Genomic DNA, 22,991 nt, shown 5'->3' on the forward strand with positions numbered 1-22,991 from the left:
TTTAGTCCATTTCTAGCATATATTAAATTTAAGGCTTCAGTTAGCGTAAAAATATTGAAAAAATACTGTAACGCTACTTTTAAATGTGTTTTGTAATAATAATATGTTCTAAATAGTATAAAAGTAATTTATTGTATATGATAAATTTATGTACCTAGCAAAACTTTGTTATTTTACATGTTAAAATTGTTTAAAAATCTAGGTTTTTTTTTGTCTAAATTTTCAAATTCCAGGACAACCCTGTAATGGCTTAATGGTAATTTTAAGATTAAAAAAATTCTATTTCACTTTAAAATATTTAAAAAGTAAAAGCATAGAATAATGTAGCTTTATTTATAAATAGCAACTAAGCTCTTATAAATGGCTTCTTTATTTGTTTTATTTGTGATGAATATCCTTAAAAATTTCATGTACAACTTACGCAGGCTCTACGTTTTAAATAAACTAAAACTGAAAAGTTAGATAAAAACTAGAGGCTCATATTGTATTTAGTTTAAAAAAAAAACGAGTTTAATCTTATTTTTTATGCTTGTTCAAATTTTCAATGTGATTTTTCTAAAAAAGGAAAAAAAATGTAAAGTAAAACTACTACATTAAGAAAATAGTATATATAAAAAAAAGGAAAAAAAAAGTTGTTGTATAAATCAAAGTGCTTCAAATACATAGAAAAAATAAAAAACAAATTCACAGTAACAATTTTTAGACACAAAATTTTAAAAATATACTGAAATTTGTGTTTTATAAATAAATTGGTAGTGTTGGCAATAAAAACTTCACAGTAAAAATATAAAGTCAGGCAGTTATTTCAGTTTCAAAAACCTTTTTGTGAAATATCATTTTACAGTTAATTCAACACTAAAAAAAATAACTTTTTATCTTTTAACACAACAAAAAATATATATTTCAATAAAAGTATTTTCATAACATTTAGTAAAAAAAAGACAGTGTAACTCTACTACATATTTTTTTTATAATGAACATTGCAGTAGGGATAAATAAATAAAAAAAATTCTCAAATGTCATTTTTCTTTTATAGAGAAAGTAAAAAGTTTTACCATAAATCTATTTATTTTTGGACATATAATCTTTATTTAATCTTGGAATTCTATTTAACTTTGAATATTTTTCATTGAAGTTGACTGTGTTTTCTATAAAAAAAATTTATATTTTTTGGTTTTAAGAAAACAAACAGAGAGATCTCAACTACTGGAGGAGAAATAATGAATTTATTCTTTCAAGAATTTATTTTACAAACTAAGTTTCGGTCAAAGACCTCGTCAGTGCTTAAATAAATATAAAAAAGAGTAATTTTGAGTAAAAATTTGGTTTTATTTTAATTTGATTGTTTAAATGCTATTTTCCATGACTGTCACATATCTTTTTTAGATCTATTTAAGCACTGACGAGGTCTTTGTCCGAAACTTAGTTTGTAAAATAAATTCTTGAAAGAATAAATTCATTAAAAAAAATTTCAAAAATTATACTTTTGCAAATTATTCGCAAATTTAAACTGTCTAACATTTTTAGTGGAAAAAAATATGCTTTCTTTTCAATAATACTACTTTCTTATAAAGTATTTAACTTAATATAATTATTTAAAACTTTCATAAATTAAACTTAATGTGAACCATAAAACATAAAAGTAATTATTTTTTACAATAATAAACTATTATGAATTTATTTTTACACTCAAAAGTTAAAAATATATAATTAAAGCTTCATAGAAATTTGAACTTTTCAAGGAATTTTTCAAATATTGTAATAAACAAACATCGCTAAAAATAAAAAATAACAATAGCAATAAAAACTTAATTTAAGAGTAATAAAGTTATTATGAGTTTAAACATTTTTAAATAAAATCATTTTAAGTTTTACTATGTAATAAATAACAAACTTTTATTGGTGTTTTGTTGTTGGTTAGACAGCTTAACATTATGAAAAGATTTTTTGTAAAACAAGGAGTTATCTCTAACTGATTGCTGTAAAAAGTAAACATTAAATTTTTACAAAATAAAAAGAAATAAAATTATTTTAAAACAATAGATAAAACTTACTAACTTATAACTTAATCTAAACTTTTAAGTAAAATTTTGTGTTTTAGAGAAATTTTTTGGCCAAGTATTTTAAAGTTGTAAAAATAAAGCTTTACTTTTTGGCATAGTTGTTTATTTATTTATTAACAATTTTTTAAAGTAACACATTTAGAATAAGTTAACTAAAATAAATATACAAATTGTACGATATAGACTAAGTAAAAGTATAAAAAGTAAGAAAAAATATAAAATGTTCAACACTTTTTTAAAATTGTAAAAATGTAGTTATGTTTTTTAAACCTATTTGTATATATAAATTTTTAAACAATTTTATTCGATGTTAAAATAATAATAATAATAATAATAATAATAATAATAATAATAATAATAATAACAATAATAATAATAATAATAATAATAATAATAATAATAATAATAATAATAATAATAATAATAATAATAATAAATATAATAATAATAAAATTACCTGTCTTTTTATTGATGGAAAATGTTTTGCATCATCTTTGTAGGATCTTCGAAAACAAAATATTGGTAATAATAAATAATTAATAGAATCAGTTTTTGTTTATTACAAAAATAAATTAACACAGCTTTATTAAGTGTTGTATTAAAGAATACCAAACAATTTATTCATTTTTTTTAAACACAATTTTGAAAAAAAAAAGTAATCTAAAAGAAATAGAAGTGAACAAAAAACAACCTAAAAGTATTAATATAAAGAAAAAGTATATTAAATCTATAACAAAAGCTATTTAGTTTTTATTATAACAATTGAGTATTACATAAAAATTTAAAGGCAAATTAAAATTAATTTTACTATCTATTTTCCTATAAAACTTTAAAAACGAACAAATATAAAAGAAATTGAAAAACAAAATATTAAAAATTAAAATTCAAAAATATTTTGTCAACTAGTTTATGTTATAGGAAGTAATTAATAAAATAGCTTACTTAAAAGTGCTGTTATAAACGTTTTCATTTATTCTAATTTTTGTGTTCTTTTCCGGTATACTTCCTATCTGGAATAAATGACAGCAAATATTTTAATTACAATAAAAAGCGGTCAAACTATTAATTGCCATAATAATACTTATGGATTTTTTACCAAATTTTGATGGCATTATTAAGTTTGTGGTATTTGACAAAAGGCACTTAACACGTAATATACACTTAACTATGAATAGCAAAAACTTAAGTATTTTTAGAATAAATTTTATTATGTTTATTTACTAAATTTAATTAATTACAAGTTACAGAGTTTTTAATGCTATGTTTAAAAAAACAAATAAATTATTAATGTTTTACAAAAAAGTATGTGCTGCACTGATCATTTTATTATGATAAGCTTTTCTTTTCTGTTTTTAAAGACTTCTAAAGTAAATGAGATTAAAAAACATGATTTTGTTGTACTGAAGATCCCATATCTTATTTATAAGTGAAACACTGTTTTAAAATAAATTAACTAATAAGAAGGGACCAACATGTGACCAACGCCTTTTGAAACTGGATGATCTGTGGGACAAACAAGCCAATAAAAAGTCAATCGGCAATAGGTGAACATTTGTTAAATAATTTAGAATGCGCAAAAAACTATAACGATAATATGTTTTCAATTGTTTGTAAAGGACGTAACATGTATCATTTAAGTGTTTTAGAGTCTATATTTATAAAACCTAATAAGCCAAGTTTATGCAAACAAAAATTTGTTTATTCATAGTTCTAATTTGTTTAAATAAGTCGGTTTCCTCTTATTGAAATTGCTATTAATGCTTTCAATTTATAGTACTTAAGCTTAATACTTTAAATTTTGTTAAACAACTTTATAATAGCATCGCATAGTACATATAATTTTATTTACCTAACATAACGCATAATCTTACAATTTTATTAAGTTTACTATTTTATAAAAATCTATTTAGTTATCTACAAGAACTTTTGAAAAGGGTAGATTGAAAAATTTTAAGTTCACAAAAATTAAATATTTTTTTTCCTTGGATTCAAGAGAACTTTAATTGTTATTCTTGAAATAAGGTTCAAAAACTGTTTAATAACTTTTAATAAAACCTTCGTTTGACTAACTTTACATAAGAAACATTGAATTTAATTAAATTTAACTTACCTTATTTTTTCGATTGCGTTTTCTTTTGAATATAAATGGTTTTCTTTCTTTTATTTCAAACTTCGACTTACTGCTTAAAGTTTCAAAGATAAAACAATTCTTTATCAAAAACTAAACTTTAATCGTTAAATAAGTAGCTTCAACTACTTATTTAATCAAAATATAAATAAGTAGTTGAAGCTACTTCAGTCTTAGTTTTATCAGTATATTTGTAAAAATAACTAAGTATAAAAATAAATAAATTAGTAGAATACAATAAAAATTTCAAAAATTTTTATTTTTAATAAAAAAAGAATTAACTTACTTAGTATCTTCGTTAAAACTTCTTTGGTATTTTACATGGTCATTGTTCTTATTAAGTCCTTAAAAATTAGTATAATATTTTTATTGCAAAGTAAACATATCAAGACTAGTTACAAAAAAAAAACTTACACGTCCTAATTTAAATCTTCATTTTATAAACTTTTTACACTTAACCAGAAATTTTGCATATTATGTTTAAAAATTAGAGTAAAACTTATTTTTTTACCTTTTTGGAAATCTTTTACCATGCAAAAATCAGAGGTAGCTTCTCTGGTGTTATCTAATAAATAAAACAAATTTAAAAAACAAAATTAAATTAAAGTAAGTTTAATAATTCTGTAAAAAAGTAAGTAATTATTGAAAACAGCATGATTATTTTAAAGTTGTGCTATAGAGGTTTACAATATTTTTTGCTATAAACAATAAAAATAAAGCAAATTATTATCAAAAGAAAAGTTATTAACTTTAAATATTTTCAAAAATAGCAGTTTTCAATTTCTACTGCAGAAATTTTGTGTTAAGTGTTTAATTGGTAAAAATGTGAACATACATAAAAAGTAGGGTTATAACTAATAGTTTAAACTTTCAATTGATTAATAAAAAGAAAATAATAAATGTCTTTTTAAATATGATTTTACTATCAAACAAACTAAAGTTTTATTTTTAAGCATTTAGACTGTTCAAACTTAACACGTAAGTAAATCATTCAAAAAACACGACAAAACTATTATTAATATATTCTAATATACGATTACCTGAAAATTTGGACTTTGGTTTTTTTGAACTAAACTTTGATTGCTTATTATTTGTTTCCAAATCGATGACTTTCTATAAAATTAAAACAACAATTTAACACTAGTAGTTTTTCTAACTGTTTTTTTTTTATAAATGTTATCATACTGCTTAATTGTTAAGTTAAATCGAAATTGTATATGTACTCAAAATCTTATCAAATAACATTTAGTTTACTAGTGCAATGTTAAAATTTTATGTTCACTAATTGATTACATACATTATAGACGAACATTGTTAAGAAACTTTAAGGATATTAAAGTTATAAACAGACTAACTTTTTTGTTAACATTTTTTTTTATAATTCTTATCTTACTATTTAATTATTAAGTTAAACCATAATGATATATGCAGTCAAAATCTTATCAAATAACATTTAGTTTACTAGTGTTAAATTCTAATGTTCTTGTTATTACAAACATTATAGACGAATATTGTTTACAAACTTTTATGATTTACTAACTATCATATTATCAAGAAATGTTATTGATACAAAAGTAAACAAAACAGTTAAACTAAGTGTTAATTTTTTTGTTATTTAAATCAAAGGTCAGCAAAATAATAAAATATTTTATCCGCGAAGTTTGAATAACTTTTTTGTTGCTAATAAAACTTCACAATTAAAATTTTAATTTATTTACTATTTCATAATACATTTTTATTCTAATTTAACAAATACGATCTTAAATAACTAGCACAGTAATTTAACATTAAATTACTTATATACTGTAACTTATGTAAACAAACATTGATACTATTTCCGGGAAGATTTGTCATCAAATTTTTGACACTGTGCACAAGATTATCCAGAACAGAGTTATTGTTACGTAATAGTGAGGAGTTGCTACGTAACAATTGGGTGTTATGACGTAACAGCGAAGTGTCGAAGTCGCCCCCACCGCTGTCAGGTTTCTCCGGGGACTGAAAATAATTATTAATTGTTTTTAATTCAATAAAGTTTTAATTTTAATATAAAAAAAGCATACTCAAGGCGATAATCTTGTGAAAGACTAATACTTTAATACTTTTTTCAATTCTTTTTACTTTATAATTTAATACTTATTTTTAGACGAGTATTAACAAAATATCGCTTACTATACTGCAAAAAGTATATATCGATATTGCTTAAAAGTTATCAGTGATTTCAGCTATTTTTACATTTGAAACTACATAATTAAACTATATAACCTTACATTGGCTTTTTCTAAGAACCTTGTCAATTGACTTTTTACACTGAATTCTATTTAATTTAAGCGTTTTAAAACTTAACTTTCTGTTTTATAAAACTGTTTTTCAAATCTAATACATTAATTTCTTTTAAGCAGTTTAAACTTAATTAATTATGAAATAGGGCCATAAGTTTAAAACTTATTATAGTTCACATAAAGTCATTTAAGCTTTTTATCAATAGTTTGATTTTATTCAAAAAAAAATTTATCCTGGTTTTTAATACTTTAAAAGAAACATAATTGTAAAGTTTTTTTATAGTATGTATTTTATACTAAAGGGTTGATCATGCCAATTCGATTATCAGACCACAAGTTTCGGTAGACTGAGACCGGTTTCGTCCTTGTTGATTGTATTTTGTTGATTGTATTTTATACTAATTTACATTTTAAATATAATGTTTAGTTTTTTGAAATTGTTTTAAGTTATAACCTTGAGATATACATGTATTAACATATTATCAATCAAAATACTAAGATTTATGCAAAAAATAATAGTTTTAAAAGTTCATAAAAAGTTTTAAAGTCAACAAAGTACAAATAAACTGCATCGTTAATAAATAGCAAATTAAATTCAAATAGTACAGTATCCTTTGAATTTAAATATAGTCACTTCATAAAAACAGTAAAAATTATATTGTGGACAAACTTTATACACTACTAAAAGAATGTTTTTAATACAGTAAAAATTTTAAAACTTGTTCTTTTTTGCTTTTAAATATTGTTGTTTTCAAAAAGGTGCAAATTTAAAAAAAAAATTTATTTAATATTATTTAAAATTGATATTTAATAACAACTATTAGGAATATTATTTCTACTACTAGAGTAATTTAAAACGTTTAAAATCTTATGAAAATGGAATTCAGGAAAAGTTACTAGGAAAATGCATAAGAAACTTTTGAATTTGAAATTAGCACTTAAATATGTAGTTGTAATTTTGTCACAAATGTATACAACTTAAATTATAAACTATTCATAAAATTTACTACGAAACAAAAACGCACATTTCAACTTTTTTAACTAAATAAAAACGTCCAAAAACCAGTAACGTTAAAAAAACTTACTTTACAAAATCCAATTACATTAAGCAACAGTTCAAAAGAAAGATTTAGTATACATAAAAACCAAAAGCTTTTAACAATAACAACAACAATGCATTAGTACACAAAAAGATTTACAGATTTATTTTTCTTTTAAAATTAGTTGTACTTTTTAAATTGACAGGATTTAATAGTTATTGTATAAGGACTTTTATGTAAGCTTTTTGTTATTTTCTCATCTTTTTACAAATCTTTAAGTTTTAAATGTAGTTTTGATTAATAAAATAAATGAAGTTTCGGTAATATAATTAATAACTACAATCTTTAAAGTAATAGAAATAGTACAATTGAAAACAATAATCTAAGTTTTGTAATCTATAACCAACTTGTTATAATATCTTAATTTTTAATTAACTTTGTAGTAGGACTTTTAAAACAATTTCAATTTTAATAAACGCATATACATTTAACTATTAGGTACTTTTAACAAAATTTATGCAAATTAAGTCAACTTTTAATTTATAAGGTTTTCTTCAATCTAGTTTTTAGAAAGTCTTTGAAAATTAAAACTAAAAATATTCTTAAAAACTCTAAATTTTATTTTTTTTTTTAGTTTTTAATATTTACAAGAAAACTTACTACACAGTATACATTAACTAAACAATACAGTAACCTCTCGCATCTTTACGCACTCGTGACGTTACGCACTCTCGTTTACTTACGCATTTTAGAATAAAAAAATCAAAAAATTATTTTCGTCAATATAGCACAAATTAGGTTTATTGTATATTTTTTATTTAAAATATGTTTTTAAATGCTAACTCACCTCTCTATATCTTTAGACTTTGTAAACTTATGTTCCTTGACTAAATGATAAGCATTTAGTTATACCTCAGTGTTATAGAAACTTTGTTAACAATAACATGGCTGTGTTTAAAAATGAAAGTATAATGAAATAATGAGAGTTTGAAACACAAATAAATAATACACCACACTAATAATGCCCTATATATGAATAAATATCTTAAAAAGAAATCTAATGAAACTTCTTAGCAAAAAGTAGCTGTTATACTTAATAAAAATTGAGCTTACACTTACCACAAACCGAATTGTTTTTTTCAGGAAACATATTTTTTAGTTTAAGTTTTTCTTCTGTAACACTTGCATTGCACAGCAAGCATTGAAATTTTTTACAACTATTATTATTTTATATAAACTAAAGTCCTTATTTTTTTAATATATGTATAGTTTTATCTTTTGTTTTCATACTTAGTGTTAAAGTAAACAAATTGTTAAAAGTGGGAAAGTCCCCAGTCTGCTTTTAACTATAAGCAATATCAAAAAATTGCCATTTTAGTAAGTATATATGGTACCTCTCGTATCTTTACGATCTCTCGTACCTTAACGCACTTTTTCTGTGGACACAATGTGCGTAAGTAAGCGAGAGGTTACTGTACTTTATGTGACGAATTAAAAACTTTTACACACCCCTTTGTTAAATAAAAACTTGTAACGTATAAATTTGTGTTTCAAATCTCAAAGTTGCTATTTTTAAATTGTTATAAAATAAAATTATAGAAACTTAACTTAAAACTATATGTGGTTGTACAAAACACCTAATAAAAAGTGTTAATATAATATTTTTAGATACGGGTTAAAACCATGTATAGGATATTTCTTAAATATACCTCTACAACTAAGAATATTACAAGTAAACAAATAGTTTGTTTAATATTAAATATTATATTATTCGATATACTTTGTAAAAAAATAGAAAGGTAAAACTAAATATTTGTTATACTATATTATATATTACTGTATTTCATATTATTTATTATATTTTTTTACTAAACTTGCTTTAAAATTATATTAAGCAAAATTTACTTTTATTTATGATCTGAAATTTTTTAAGAGATAAAGTGTAACTTAAAACTTGAACACTTTAGTAAATTCTGTAATTATAAAATAAACATTAAAAATAAAAACAAACTTTTTGAAATGTCGGGGTATTCTGTGTAGATTTGAATGAAGCAGCTGTAATTCATAAAATTAATTATTTATTATATTATAAAACTTCTATTTTAAACTATAAATTATTTATAAGAAGTTAAATTAATTGAAATTTTACAAAGGGAAAAGTGCTGTCGGTAATTTTATGTTTAATTCTCATAATAACCACGTATCTTAAGTAAAAAAGTTTTAAAATGACAACTTTTTAATAAATTTCTCAACTACTAAAGAAAAAACATTAAAAATTTAATCAAGAGAATAAAGTGTCAATATTTATTTTGCATGCTTAAAAAATAACTAGAATAAAAATACTATATTTTATTATAGTAAAAGACAGAAAAAAAAATTGTTTAGTAAAGTATGCTCTAAAAGAAACTTAAATAACTTTAACATTTCTATATGTTTTTTTATTTAGACTAATTTAAATAACTATATTTTATCCTTGTAAAGATTATACTTTATACTAATATTTATCTTTGTAAGGGTGATCTACCGGACCTACAAATCAGGATTCGGTCAGATCCGTTCAAACTTTCCCAGATGGACTAAACTACGTTCGTTTTATAATTTTCTCATTTTTTTACACTCTATTTTCTGTGACACTTTATCGACTTGGTATTTCAAATTTGAAAATTTACAATTAATATGTTTACATTTAATTAGCTTTTAACAATATTTACATTTAAGAAATAATTTATTAACTTGCTTAACAAACTGCTTATTTGATTATCGATAAAAAGTTCTAGCTAACAGATGGATAAATTATTTATGGTTTATCAATTTTCAATTCAATCAACTTTGTTATACAGTACAAAAGTACAAAAAGATTTAAAACAGTGCAAAAAAATAAATATTGATGCCTCATAAAAAGTAGAAAGCTAAGTTACCATATGTTACAATCGACATACTTTCATTATTATTATTATTATTATTATTATTATTATTATTATTATTATTATTATTATTATTAAGGTAAATATATGCCAATAAAAAACGCAAGTAATAACTTTATTATTGTAATTTTTATTTAAATGTTTTTATAACTTCAATAGCAGCCATAGAAGATTTATAAACTGTTGTAAATCTTTAAAATGTTTGTCAACTACAACTTGTTACAGTATACTGTGGACTTTTTTGGCTTGATGGTTTGTTAGAAACTAAATGCTTTTAGTATAACTTTTTTTAAACGTTTTTATTAGTAAAAAAATTAACAGATCCGGATCTAATTATGAAATTATGATTCCTGATTTGTTTCTTAGCAAAAAGGTAGGACTAAGTAGATCAATAGTCATAATGTTATAATATTTAAATCAGTTGAACATTAGCTTAACAATTAAATTATAAAATAGTGACAACTAAACTAAACTCTTTGAATATTTTTAACAGCCTATACTAAAACTATTTTCAGTCTTTCTTTTTATAGTACATTAGTAAAAAAATAAACTAACGGGTATTTATCATAGCAGGTATGAACAAAGTAGACTGAATCGCCTTGCTTAAATCCGATTGGCTCAAACCAGCTCTGCTTATTTCTGATTGGCTCATATTCGATTTGACGACGTCTGGTTGGCTGATGTTCGGTTTTATGAACTCCGATTGGTCGAAATACGAGTCGTTAGCTTCCAATTGGCTCAAACTTGACTTAATAAATTCTGGTTGGTCAAAAAAAGTCTTGCTGGTTTCTGATTGCACGGAATTTCTCTTGACATATTCTGATTGGCTCATTTGGAGAGACTCTTCGCTCGTCAGAAATTCCTGACTTTTCCTTAAAAATTGCTGATTTTTCTGGGATTCTTCTTGAGACTTCTTGCGGGGTAAAACGTCTTCGTCGGAGTTTTGGTTATGGGGAATTTTATTTTTCACGCTTGGGTGGTTTTTCGTCTTCCGCATGAGCCGGTCGAAATTGTCACCGTCCGTGTATCTGTGCGCCTGTGATTGTAATATGACGTCATAACGTTAGAAAATATGACAAATGAAGTTTATCATAATTACGTACAGGGTACGTACGAATAGCTAAATACTATACTACTGTGCTTTATGAGTTTTTAAAACATGTTAAAAAAAATTTAAAACTTCAAACGCTACTGTTGCAAACGTTACTGATGCTGTTGACATTAAAATGTGTGTGTGGACCAAAACTAACTAGAAAAACAGAAATACTGTAAAAAATGAATTATTATTTAAATACATGACTAAGGACAAAAACTGTTTTTGTCCTTATTTTTTAAGTCATCATTTAATTTTCGTTCGATAAAAAATCAAAAATTTTCGGGAAGAAGAAATACAAAAGAAATGTTTGTTGAAACAGGTGAAGTGTTGAAAATATTGGAGATGAGCAATGAGTGTTTCTTAACACAATAGACTCACTTGATACTTTATTTAAACAGCTTTAAATTTTTGGCAACTACATTAAATTTTAAGCAACGGTTTACATATTTAAAATACTTTTAGTAATAAACAATAAACTTTAAGAATTTAAACCAAGTTTTTAACCCAAGAGAAGTAATTATTTGATTTCAGTAATTTATGATCAACTGTTCACACATCTTATAGTATTAGAAAAAAATATTTACATATAAAAAAGTTTTAAAACAAAGATGTAAAATTAAATGATAACCAGGAATAGTTTGTGATTGAGGCACTGGTACGAGTCCAGTCTCGATTGTGGGTCCATGACCAGTAATTTGGTGACCAAGTCCAATGTTAAATCGTCCAAAATTCCACAATACCTCGACTTTAATGTGTGGGGTTTCACGTTTGATGGTAGCTGTAATTGAACTAAATTTTGAACTAAATAAACTTTTGCCTAACTGTACACAACAGATAAAGATATCAGTTATTTTATTTTATCTATGTTCAAATAAATGTAATTTCTGCAATTTTAAAATAATCTATACCTAAAAAATACACTTTACTTTAAAATAATATTGTTTTATTTTTATTTTCTCTCATTGATAAATACATTTACAACAATTTTGAAACATAATTTATGTTATAACAAAATATTTCACGTTTGATGGTTGTTGTAAGTTATATAAATTATATAATTTACAATAATGTTATAGTAAAATAAATAAAAACGACATTTATAAAAAATAATGCGAATAAATAAAACAAAATATCAACTTTGGTTATAATGTGAAAAATATTAAGAAGACTAAATTTATAACAATATATTAATGTTGAAATTGTGAAGAATTATGCAAATATTTTAAAAATTTTATTGAAAAAACTTGAAATGTTGCTTAATTTAAATCAACTCTGTGATTTCAGTTGAGTGTTAAGAAAAAAATGCTTCAAATTAGTTTTATCAAAGTTAAATGTTGCTCATATAATGTAACATATATCAGAATATGGTAAAAATTTTAAATGTATATTAGTATTCTAGAAAAAAAAAATACAAATAGTTTTTCAACTTAAAATTTTACAAGTTACAAATATTATTTAATGCAGTCTTAAACGTAAAACATTTATTTTAAAAAGAACAAAACCAGCTTATAACTATAAAATGCAAACTTTTTTTTAATTTTTTTATATTGCAACAATATTTCAAAGTTTCAGTTTGCGAAATAAATAAAAACATTAAAATAAAACAAAAAAAAAATTGTGAGAACTTTTCATTCTTTAAGGAATTAAACGAAAGCAAAAACACTTAAAAAGTTTTCTTTAAAATTAAATCAAGAATAAGCTTGAAATGAATAAATATTTGCACAACACTTTAAACAATCAAAACTTTTTCGAGTGCAAAAATATTTAAATAGCAAATAAAATTTAATAAACTAAAAGTGGAAAGAAATTTTACGCACTGAACAAATATTTAACACTTTTATGATTTGTTTATTTTATTTTATTTTTAACGCACGTAGACAATGTATCTTTCTTTTTATTCTTTTATTTATATTTTTTATCTATATTAAGGTGTAAGAGAGTTATTACAAGGCATTAATTAAAACAAAGATGTTATAAAATCTAAAATGTCTACTATAATAAAAATTTAAGGTAATGGTTTACTAAAGTTTGAAATAAACAATGGTTTTAATTTTTTTTTAAAGAAAAAGCTTTAATATGAAAATATTAATTTAACAAACTTTTAATCCCTTGAACCTCGAGTCATTGTTCATTTTTAAAATTTTTTTATTATAGAGATATATTTTTTGGCATAGATTTACAGATTTTCAACACTTAAAAATATTCCAATTTCTATAAATTTTAAAAATAGTATTTAAAACAATTTTCATGTTTAGAAATACTCTACAGTGCTCTTTAAAACTTTAACTAATAGCAACAAACTTTTTATTCATTTTATCTGATTTAAATGTTCAGTGATTTGGTTAAATACCTTTTTTTTCAATCAGCAGTTTTACATGCTACTTGGAAAAGATATATTTTTTTTAATTAAAACTTTTTTTCTATGAATGTACTTTAGTTTTTGTTAAAGTTAAACAATAGTAAAGAAAAATAGTTACAAACTACTTTATTCTATCAACATTTTATCTAAAATACTTAATACACTTATTTGTCTAAACTAAAAAGTTTTGATTTACTGTAATGTAAACAGCTTATTTAAATAATAATACAATTAAATTTTTTATTCACTACCGGGTTTGGTGGCAAAAAAAAATTACGACCTTGTCAAGTATATTAGAATAATAAAGTGAATAAATAATAAAAACTAATTTAACTAACTTTTAATCCCTTGAATCTGGTGTCATTGTTCAGTGTTTCTTTCTGATAATCAGGCAAGTTACCCAGCATTCTCTGGATTATGTACAGCTGGTCTATTTCGCTGTTTCCCGGGAAAAGCGGTTGTCCGTCACTAATTTCCCCTATTATGCAACCTATCGACCATATGTCAACACCAGGGCCGTATTTCATTCTGATTAAAAATTAAAAAAATTATTTAAACTTAACAGAGTAATACTACTAACAGTTATTTAAATATATTTTATACTTAGAAACTGTTGTTTTTGTAAATATAACACGTACCAAATAATAAAATGAAATTGATTTGGTCGATTAATAACTGTAGAAAATTGTTTTTTTATGAATAAAAACTGTTTAGTAACCGATAATTGCTTTAGGCTAAACCCGGTTTTGCAGTAAACTATGAAAAAACAAATGTAATACATCCTTGAATTACTCATTGTTTGGCTTAAAAGAAGACAGATAATCGACAAAAACCAAAAGAAGACAGATATTCAAACAGATCACCTCCTCCGGTCTAGAAACTTTTTCCTAACTTATTAGGAGCTAATTAAACTAAAAGTTCAACAAACTCACGCTAAAAGCAGCTCAGGAGATCTGTACCATCTGGTAGCCACATAGTCAGTGTAAATGTACTCGTCTTTATGGCGGGAAAAATTGGCGCTAATCGAACGCGCGAAGCCAAAATCGCACAGCTTCAGTTTGGTCAAGGTCGCGTCTAATAACAGGTTTTCTGGTTTAATATCTCTGTTATTAAAAATTAATGTTGTCAATTTTATGTTTTGATATATATAACTATGAGTTATGAAATATACTAGTCTGGTTAAACATATCTGCTAAACTAACTTTAAAATATTATTTTGTTTGTATTTAATTTATAACTATGATTAGGTAAAAAAAATATTTTAGTTTAAGATCACTGTTATTTATCTCATAACTTATTGTTCTAAAGTATAAGATACTATTTTAATAATTTAAATTTCATGTAATAATATCTGATACAATTTTGCTTTAATTAACAAATATTAAACTTTTCAAGTATCCTACCAAAACTAAGTTTTATATCTTTTATATTTCAACCAGACTTATTTTTTCTCATAAGATTTTATTTGACAATTTTTTACAAAAAAATTATTATAATTCATGCAAGGAACATTCCTTTAAAGATTTTAGTTCCCTACCGAGAGGACATATATTTCTAATAACCTTAAATAACTAGAATGAAATTTCTCCATACAAATACATTTTTAATGATAAATTTCACAAAAGTACAAAATATATCAAATATCTCAAAAGTTTAAAAAATCCTAGTTTTTAAGTCAAAAGTCAAAAATAATATTTGTAGCAAGGGTCGATGTATACTTTGGTAAAATTAATAATAAACTCAATTTACTAATCAAATTTTATACCTGTGTAAATATTTTAAATGGATATTTTTTAAGTTGTTGAAATCTAATACATCAAAAATTAAAATATATTTATGTAAGTGAAACTTTTATAAACAAGGAAAATTATCAAAAAACAATTAACTATCAAAAATTTTTATACCTGTGTATGATATTATGAGAGTGGCACCAATGCACTGCTTTCAACAACTGATAAGTGTAAGTTCTGTTAATTTATACATTTGTTTAAATATTTAAATTTTGTATATAACTTTTATAAAATTAAAGTTACGCAATAAAAAAATTTTTAGCCATTAGAACTTATTTAAATTATTATTTTTTAAATTTTTAGATGTTAACTTTATAAAATTATTTAATTATAATTTTTTTAATGTACTTTTTATTTTGAATTATATATATCTTATTTTAACTTATTAACATTATAAATATTTTGTTAATAGTTTTTTTTTTTGAAATAAGAAGATTTAAAAATTTTTAATAACTTTCTGATTTAAAATCATAAAAACATCAAGTTTTGAACCAAGTTTAAGTTTAAATGTTTATATTTTGAATACAAACTAGTAGTAAGCCTTATAGTTTTTTATGATTTTTTTACAAAAAGTTATAAGACTTCTTTTATTTTTTGAAATATATTAAAATTTTACCTGACTTGTTCTGGCTTAAGACCGTTAGGACTGTCTTCCAAAAGCTCCAGAATATTCTGAAATATTGAAAGTAATTTAGTATCATAAAAAATATAACTTGTAAAAATAACAAAAAGCATATTACAATAGAAAAACAATTAAACCAGCTCATTTGGTGAAATATTTTAAATTTAAGTACATCATTAAAAAGTTTAATTATATTTATTGATCATAAAACATGTTTGTTTGACTTTTGACTTAGTGTTATAAAACTTTTAAACTATTTCTATAATATTTGTTAAAACATACTTTACATACTTTTAAATATTTTACTTTCTTGAGTATTTCTATACTTGTAGCAGAATTTTTAAACTGAAAGTACTAAATTGCTGTACTTTCAGTTCTATTTTCAAAGTAAACTTAATCAAGAAAAATCTTGGTAACAACAATTTAATTCTTTTCTAGTAACAAACTACCTATATACTTTTTCCGAATACATTCATTTATTTTCAGTAGTAAAGTTGCTATACAATATTAAAAACAAAAGTTTGCTTTAATTGTAAATTAATGTTCAACATTACTAAAGTATCATGTCTTTTTTTAGTTTAAGTTAGTAATCATTAAATATTTGAAAATAAACATATGTCAATAACAACGTTTAACAAATGGTTTTTTTTTTAGTACAATACCAGTAGTGAGGTACTGGGGGACGGAAATAGACTAAAATACTCATACTTGTGCATGTTCTGTTTTATTTATTTTTTTTAATACTATTTCATGTTTTAGTACTAGTTTCAATAAAACTTGAGGTATTTTTGATGGGTAGGAGTCTAAAATGCACCATGGGTCAATTTTGCACGAATTGAAAAAATCTTAACTTTTTTATTAACTTTGATTAATTAGTTCTTTTTACTATCACTATTACCCCTAACCCTTACCCTTGACAGTAACCCTTTTTCTTCTTTTTTGTTTTTCTATAGTTTATTTATTTTTTTTGCTAGTTAGTTTTAAATATCTTTTATTAGATTTTTTTTCTATCACTGTTACTCCTAACCCTTACCCTCCGTGAGTAACATTTTTTTTTACTTTAGTGCAAAAATGACCCTTTGTGCAAAAGTGACCTCTCGTGCAAAAGTGTCTCTATGTGCAATTTTGACAGTTCCACTTTTGATTGACCCCCTATAACATCATCATACATTTCCCTTGATACACACCAAACTAGATTAAAAATACATTTGCATAAAAATAAACATTTTATCATTACCATCAGAATGCCAATCTGATGGTTTTTTAATTTAGTATAAAAATATATTTTATTTCAACTATTACAACAAATGTATAAAATGTTTAACACAACTAGAAGCTACACTATTGCTTTATCTGTTTTTGTAAAAAAGAACTTTGAAAAGCAACTTTCATTTCCCTATAATATTAAATTTTTATAAAACTTATAAAGTTCTTAATTCTACTGCTTTCAAATTATTATACCAGATTTTATTAAAATATATTATATTTTGGTCTATATTTTTTTTCAATAAGTCAGGCACAATACCAAGTTTTACGATTTTGAATTGACATATTTCATTTTAATTTAAATTTATGACAAAAATTTAAGCTGTTTTCTTAAAAGTTGACAAATAAATATAAATTTAACTTTTTTTTTTACTTTTCCAACTTTTGACATTTATATATAAAAACAAGATGATGTTATTGAAGTCTCTGTCGTTTTGTTAAAATCAACGTACAAGTATGAATTTAACTTTTTGTTCTTTGCCAATTTTTAACATATATTTAAAAACAACTTTTACTTTTATAAACAACACACTTTTCACATACATATAAAAACAAGATGAAATTTATAAACTTACATTTTACTTACAATACAACTTCTAACTTGTAAACAAGATTTAACAAAATTCTATCATTTATAACAAACCTTCTCCATATACTCAAACACAAGATGCAGTTTGCTTTTCCTTCTGAATGCTTCCTTCAATCTCACAATGTTTTCCTGTTTCAAAACCTTCAGCATCTTTAATTCCCTTCTCTGTGTTTCGCTTTTGTCTGTGAAGTTTTTAGTAGTTTAGTAGAAAAATTTTCGTTGCAAATTTACGTATAATTTTAATGTTTTGTTGGAAAAGTAGTCACTGTCTTACATATATTATAAATCAGTCAACTTTTAATCAATTAATTCGACAAGTTTAATTTAATGTAAACATTTTATTTTAAAAATATTTTTGATTATATTAAATAAATAGTTTCTTATAAATTTAATTAAATTTAGCTATTTTACGCTTTAACTTCAGAATCAAAATTTTCATTACTTTCTTAATTATAACAAAAAAAAGGCAGAGAAATTGTCTTTTAATATCTGGTCCTACTAAAAAATTACCATACAACTCTTCTTTATTTTTCAGTATTAATTAAAATACAATGTAAAAAACAAATTGATATAACTTTTTTTTTAGAACATAGAGGTTCTATAACTTCTACAAAATACAACTCAAAAAATTGCTTAATAAATTCTGAATACAAAATATATTTTTAATAATTATAAACTAAATTTAAAAACCTTGTAAAACCAAACAGTCCACGAATTCTAAAAAAGTTTTAAAAAACAATGGCATGTTTGTGTTATTGAAGGGTAAACTTGGTATTTTTTTATTTTACTAAAATTGCTTACAATCTAACATTAATACATACACTTAATAGGAACTTTTTAAATTTTAAACAATTTTAAGTTACAAATTTCTAAAACTTTAAAACAAGCAAATAACCTTCTTTGTCTTTTAGCCGTTTAATTGCAACTATTTCTTTTGTTTCCTACAAAAAAAAAAGTTATACCTAAAAATAAGATTTTTAGCAAAAACTTTTTCTCTAAATAATAAAAATACAGTTTCTATTTATAAATCTTTTTTTTTTTAGTTTTCTTTATATCTAAGTTCATACTATTTATTCAATTTTTCATTTCATTTATGAGTGAATATTTTTAAACTATAAAGTAATACTTTATTAGGGAAATAGTTCAACTTTTATTTTAATAAATTTGTTTTACATTTCTTAAAAACTAACTTTGTTTCTGCATTTCAACACAACTCCATATGCACCTACAAAAAATTAAAATAGTATATTTAACTAACACTAAACAAAGTATACTAATAAAACTAAATACCACATTAGTTTTAAAAAAATCAACTGTAGTACAATGTAAAATAGAATTTGATGTGTTTAACTATATTTTATCTCAATTTGTTTAAACTTTTTTTTTTCAAAAATTTGTTTCAATAACTTACTTAAAACTTAAGAAAAAACTTTTGCATATAATAAAAAAAAAATTATTTTAATTTCTTAAAACAAAACAAAAAAAGTTGTACAAAATTTGATATAAATTACTAATCTACAAAATAACTTATGTTTTTATTTCTTTTAACTAAATGTTAGATTAATTGAATATCTAAGTTTATAACACATAAAAACTTTAGCATGATATTAAAAATAAAGTCCTTTAACATTAAATAAGTAAAACATGTAGAACAAAAATGCTCCAAAAATTAATATAAGCAAAAATGATAATAGTTTTTAATTAAAATTTAAAAGTCTTTTATATCCTATAATCATTAAGGTTTTTAATCAATAAAAACTTTTGAACTAAAAAACAAAAAATACAAACCAAAACAAACCTTCTCCAATAACTCCTAGATTTTCATATTTGTTCATTTTTTTTTTTTTTTGTGGCAACAATGCTTTTTTTATTTAAACCTGAAAAAAATATACAATTTAATACATGAAAATAGCTTTTACAAGTTGTACTTTTATCAAAGTTCTTGTAGAAAAACTAATGTTCTATGGATTCAATTAAAAAAAAATAATAAAACTTTTTTTAAGTTATCACTCTAATATGGAATACTTGAGTTTAAGAACCTTATTGTGTTAGTTACTGCGCATAAGGATATGAAAATTTGAATACATTATTTTGAAAGTCAAAGTATAATGTCATTTTAATTTAAAATCAACACACTTTAGTAACTATTATTTCATGATAAAACTTTACTATTAGCAAGGTAATTGTACATATAGGTATGAAAGTTTGTATATTTTAAAGGTTTTTATGTTAATGTTATATAGTTTAAGTTCCAAATTAATCCAATAAAATATATAAAAGTATTAATCTATCAAATTTGTTATTTTTATGTTATGATGTGATTGTTACAGAATGGTCTTTTAAAGTATGTATACAAGTTTGCATACCTATTGTATAATGGGGACAGGTCAAATATGCACAAAGACACTTTTTTTGAACAAGTGAGAATTTTGTAGGAGATTTAGAAAATATAAACAAATAAAAATAAAATAAAAAGTAATTAAAAAAATATATCAACCAAGGGTAAAGATTAGAGGTAACAAGGATAAAAAAAATAAATATAATAAAACAAAAAATATAATAAGTAGAAAAAAAACAGGTCAAGGGCAAAAGTTAGGGGCTACAAGGATAATTAAAAATTGAATCAAAAAAAATCAACTAAGTGTAAGGGGTAGGGGAAACAGTGATAGTCAAAAATAGAGAAAAATATTAATTCAATAATAAAAAAGTATTGTTAAAAAAAAAGTTACCAACCAAGGGTAAGGGTTAGAGGTAATGTGATTATAAATTTAAAATAAAAAATTAAAAATTAAAAAAATTACAACCAATGCAAAAGTGTCTTTGTGCAAAACTTCATCAAAAGTGACCCTCTGTGCATTTTTGACACCTACCCATGTACAGTACAGTAGTTTTCTACAAATAAGGTTATGGTTTTCAACCAGAACTGTCCTCTGATAAGAAGTCTACTTAACATGCTTGCTTTTTATATATATAAAATAGCAACTATGCATGGTAAAGTAAACTTTTCAACTTATTTTTGGTAAAACTACAATTATAGAAAGAAACAGATGTTAATACTTGCTCAGAAGCAGAAGTTTAAAACTTGTGTTGTTTGAACTACTAGAAAAGAGGTATTTACTCTTCATAACCAACCTGAAATATCAAGTATAAGTTTAAAACATTCTTTTGCTAGCCAACTTTGATTTACCTTTGATAAACTTTTAATCCTAACTAAAACAAAAACAGTTTGCTCACTTCTGTACTAGAAACATTGTTAAACATTTCTAATATTTTATATAGTATAATATTTTGATTATAAGTTTTGTGTTTTTATGTACCTTTTGAGTAGTACTTTAGAAGTTCATTTACTTATAGTATTTTTAATTAATTCTTTAAAATGATAAATTATTTAATAATGTCAAAACATGAATTATAAACTTTTTTGTCATAATACTAATGTAAAACTGTATGCAACTTTTTTAAAGGACTTCTTTTCTCTCGATGCAAACTATATTATACCAATATTTTTATTACCAAACTTTTTTATTCATATATTTTTTAATTAACTTTGCATTTTAACAAAGATTACAAATTTCACTTTTATACTTTAAAGATTAATATTATTGTTTAGAGAAAAACAAAATATAAATAAGCATTCAAATTTACTTGGTCCAAGAAACAAGGAACAATAACCATTTAGTTTTCAAATTCATACACCACCAATACAGTTTAATGTCTTTTTCAAGAACAATTTTGTTTAAACTTAATGTGCAGACTTTTTTTTTAATTAACACTAATTAAAATTAAATAAAGTTGCACTTGCACAAAACATATTATTATTAAAATTTAAAAAAACAATAATAAGTAAATCAAAGACTTTAAATTTGACATATTTTGATTAGAAGTAATTAAACTACATTATAACAACTATCACAATTTTGATTTTCAAATCTGAGGTCTGCAATTCTTAGTTTTGCAGAATTTAAGCTTTAATAACAACCAAAGATAAAATGACTTTTTTAAAAGTTCAAATTTTGTATTCATGAAAAAACTCACTAAAACTATAATTGGTTATTCTACTTTTCTTACTTACAACAATATTTTGTGTATACTAATTTTTAAATAACAACTACGAAGGTTGTAACTTATGTAAGTTTGCTTTTTGCAATTATAAATAGTGTAAAAGTTTAACATTTAATTCTACAAACAAACTTTTTGCAAATCTTAAGTGTTATTTTATTTTGTTATTAATAAATTAAAAATAAAGTATTTTTTGCTCTTTTAACAAAATATAGAGTAAGTAAGACATTTAAATTATGTTTCTTTTTGTTTATAGTATTTCACTGTCATAAAAACTAATATCTGTTTTGAATAGAATTAGTAAAATATACAAAATTTTATTAGTAAAACAAGCGTGTCTCAAAACAAATAAATACTTACTAAAAATTCTAAACGAAGTTTATTTAACTAAAGAAGATTTCATAAAAATTTTTGTCACGCTAAATTTAAGTATGTACATTTTTAATACACTTAAGTAAAACGATAATTATTAAAAATCATAGCTGTTTAGATAAGCAGTTAAAATACAAACAACTTTCAATGGTATCAAACAAGAGTTACTCTAAAGCATTTTTAAAGGTCTAGACATTTTTGTTTTCGTAAATTGTTATAAAAATTTAGACTGACGTTTGTAAAACATAAAAAACAAGTTTGTTGTATACGAATAAGTAAAACTTTAAAAGGTGGCCTAATGACCTAAGTGTATAAAAAGACCTATCCCTATTGGTCATCGAGTGACAAACCACACGCTTACACTAGCTACCTTGAGCTAAAAAAAACAATTTCAATACTTA

At 22.7% G+C, this 22,991-nt stretch overlaps 1 protein-coding gene across 1 annotated transcript; it reads right to left on the bottom strand.

Annotated features, from left to right (window-relative positions):
• Positions 1–1,022: 1,022 nt before the first annotated feature.
• Positions 1,023–20,024, bottom strand: LOC145844294 (uncharacterized). The gene is made up of 20 exons (XM_082951685.1): positions 19,958–20,024; positions 19,350–19,384; positions 19,055–19,100; positions 18,214–18,341; positions 16,299–16,354; positions 15,797–15,859; positions 14,825–14,995; positions 14,231–14,420; positions 12,162–12,311; positions 10,993–11,473; positions 9,525–9,568; positions 6,016–6,189; positions 5,232–5,304; positions 4,703–4,756; positions 4,478–4,535; positions 4,174–4,246; positions 3,006–3,073; positions 2,521–2,566; positions 1,895–1,979; positions 1,023–1,148 (listed from the first exon to the last, which is right to left on the bottom strand). Exons 1-20 carry the CDS (start codon positions 19,992–19,994, stop codon positions 1,063–1,065), a joined length of 2,118 nt encoding a protein of 705 aa, XP_082807811.1. The 5' UTR covers positions 19,995–20,024; the 3' UTR covers positions 1,023–1,062.
• Positions 20,025–22,991: the final 2,967 nt, after the last annotated feature.

This window comes from Thalia democratica, chromosome 9 (assembly GCF_965202585.1).
Source record: "Thalia democratica chromosome 9, ktThaDemo2.hap1.1, whole genome shotgun sequence".
Classification (NCBI taxonomy): Eukaryota; Metazoa; Chordata; class Thaliacea; order Salpida; family Salpidae; genus Thalia; species Thalia democratica.

What these genes read in the sequence shown, in the direction of transcription:
- LOC145844294 (XM_082951685.1), bottom strand. Translation starts at nt 19,994, where the DNA reads ATGAACAAATATGAAAATCTAGGAGTTATTGGAGAAG. An exon ending in CTTAAGCCAGAACAAGTCAG is followed by an intron (nt 15,860 to 16,298) that starts GTAAAATTTTAA and finishes ATAAATTAACAG; the next exon opens with AACTTACACTTATCAGTTGT. An exon ending in CCAGATTCAAGGGATTAAAA is followed by an intron (nt 12,312 to 14,230) that starts GTTAGTTAAATT and finishes GTTCAATTACAG; the next exon opens with CTACCATCAAACGTGAAACC.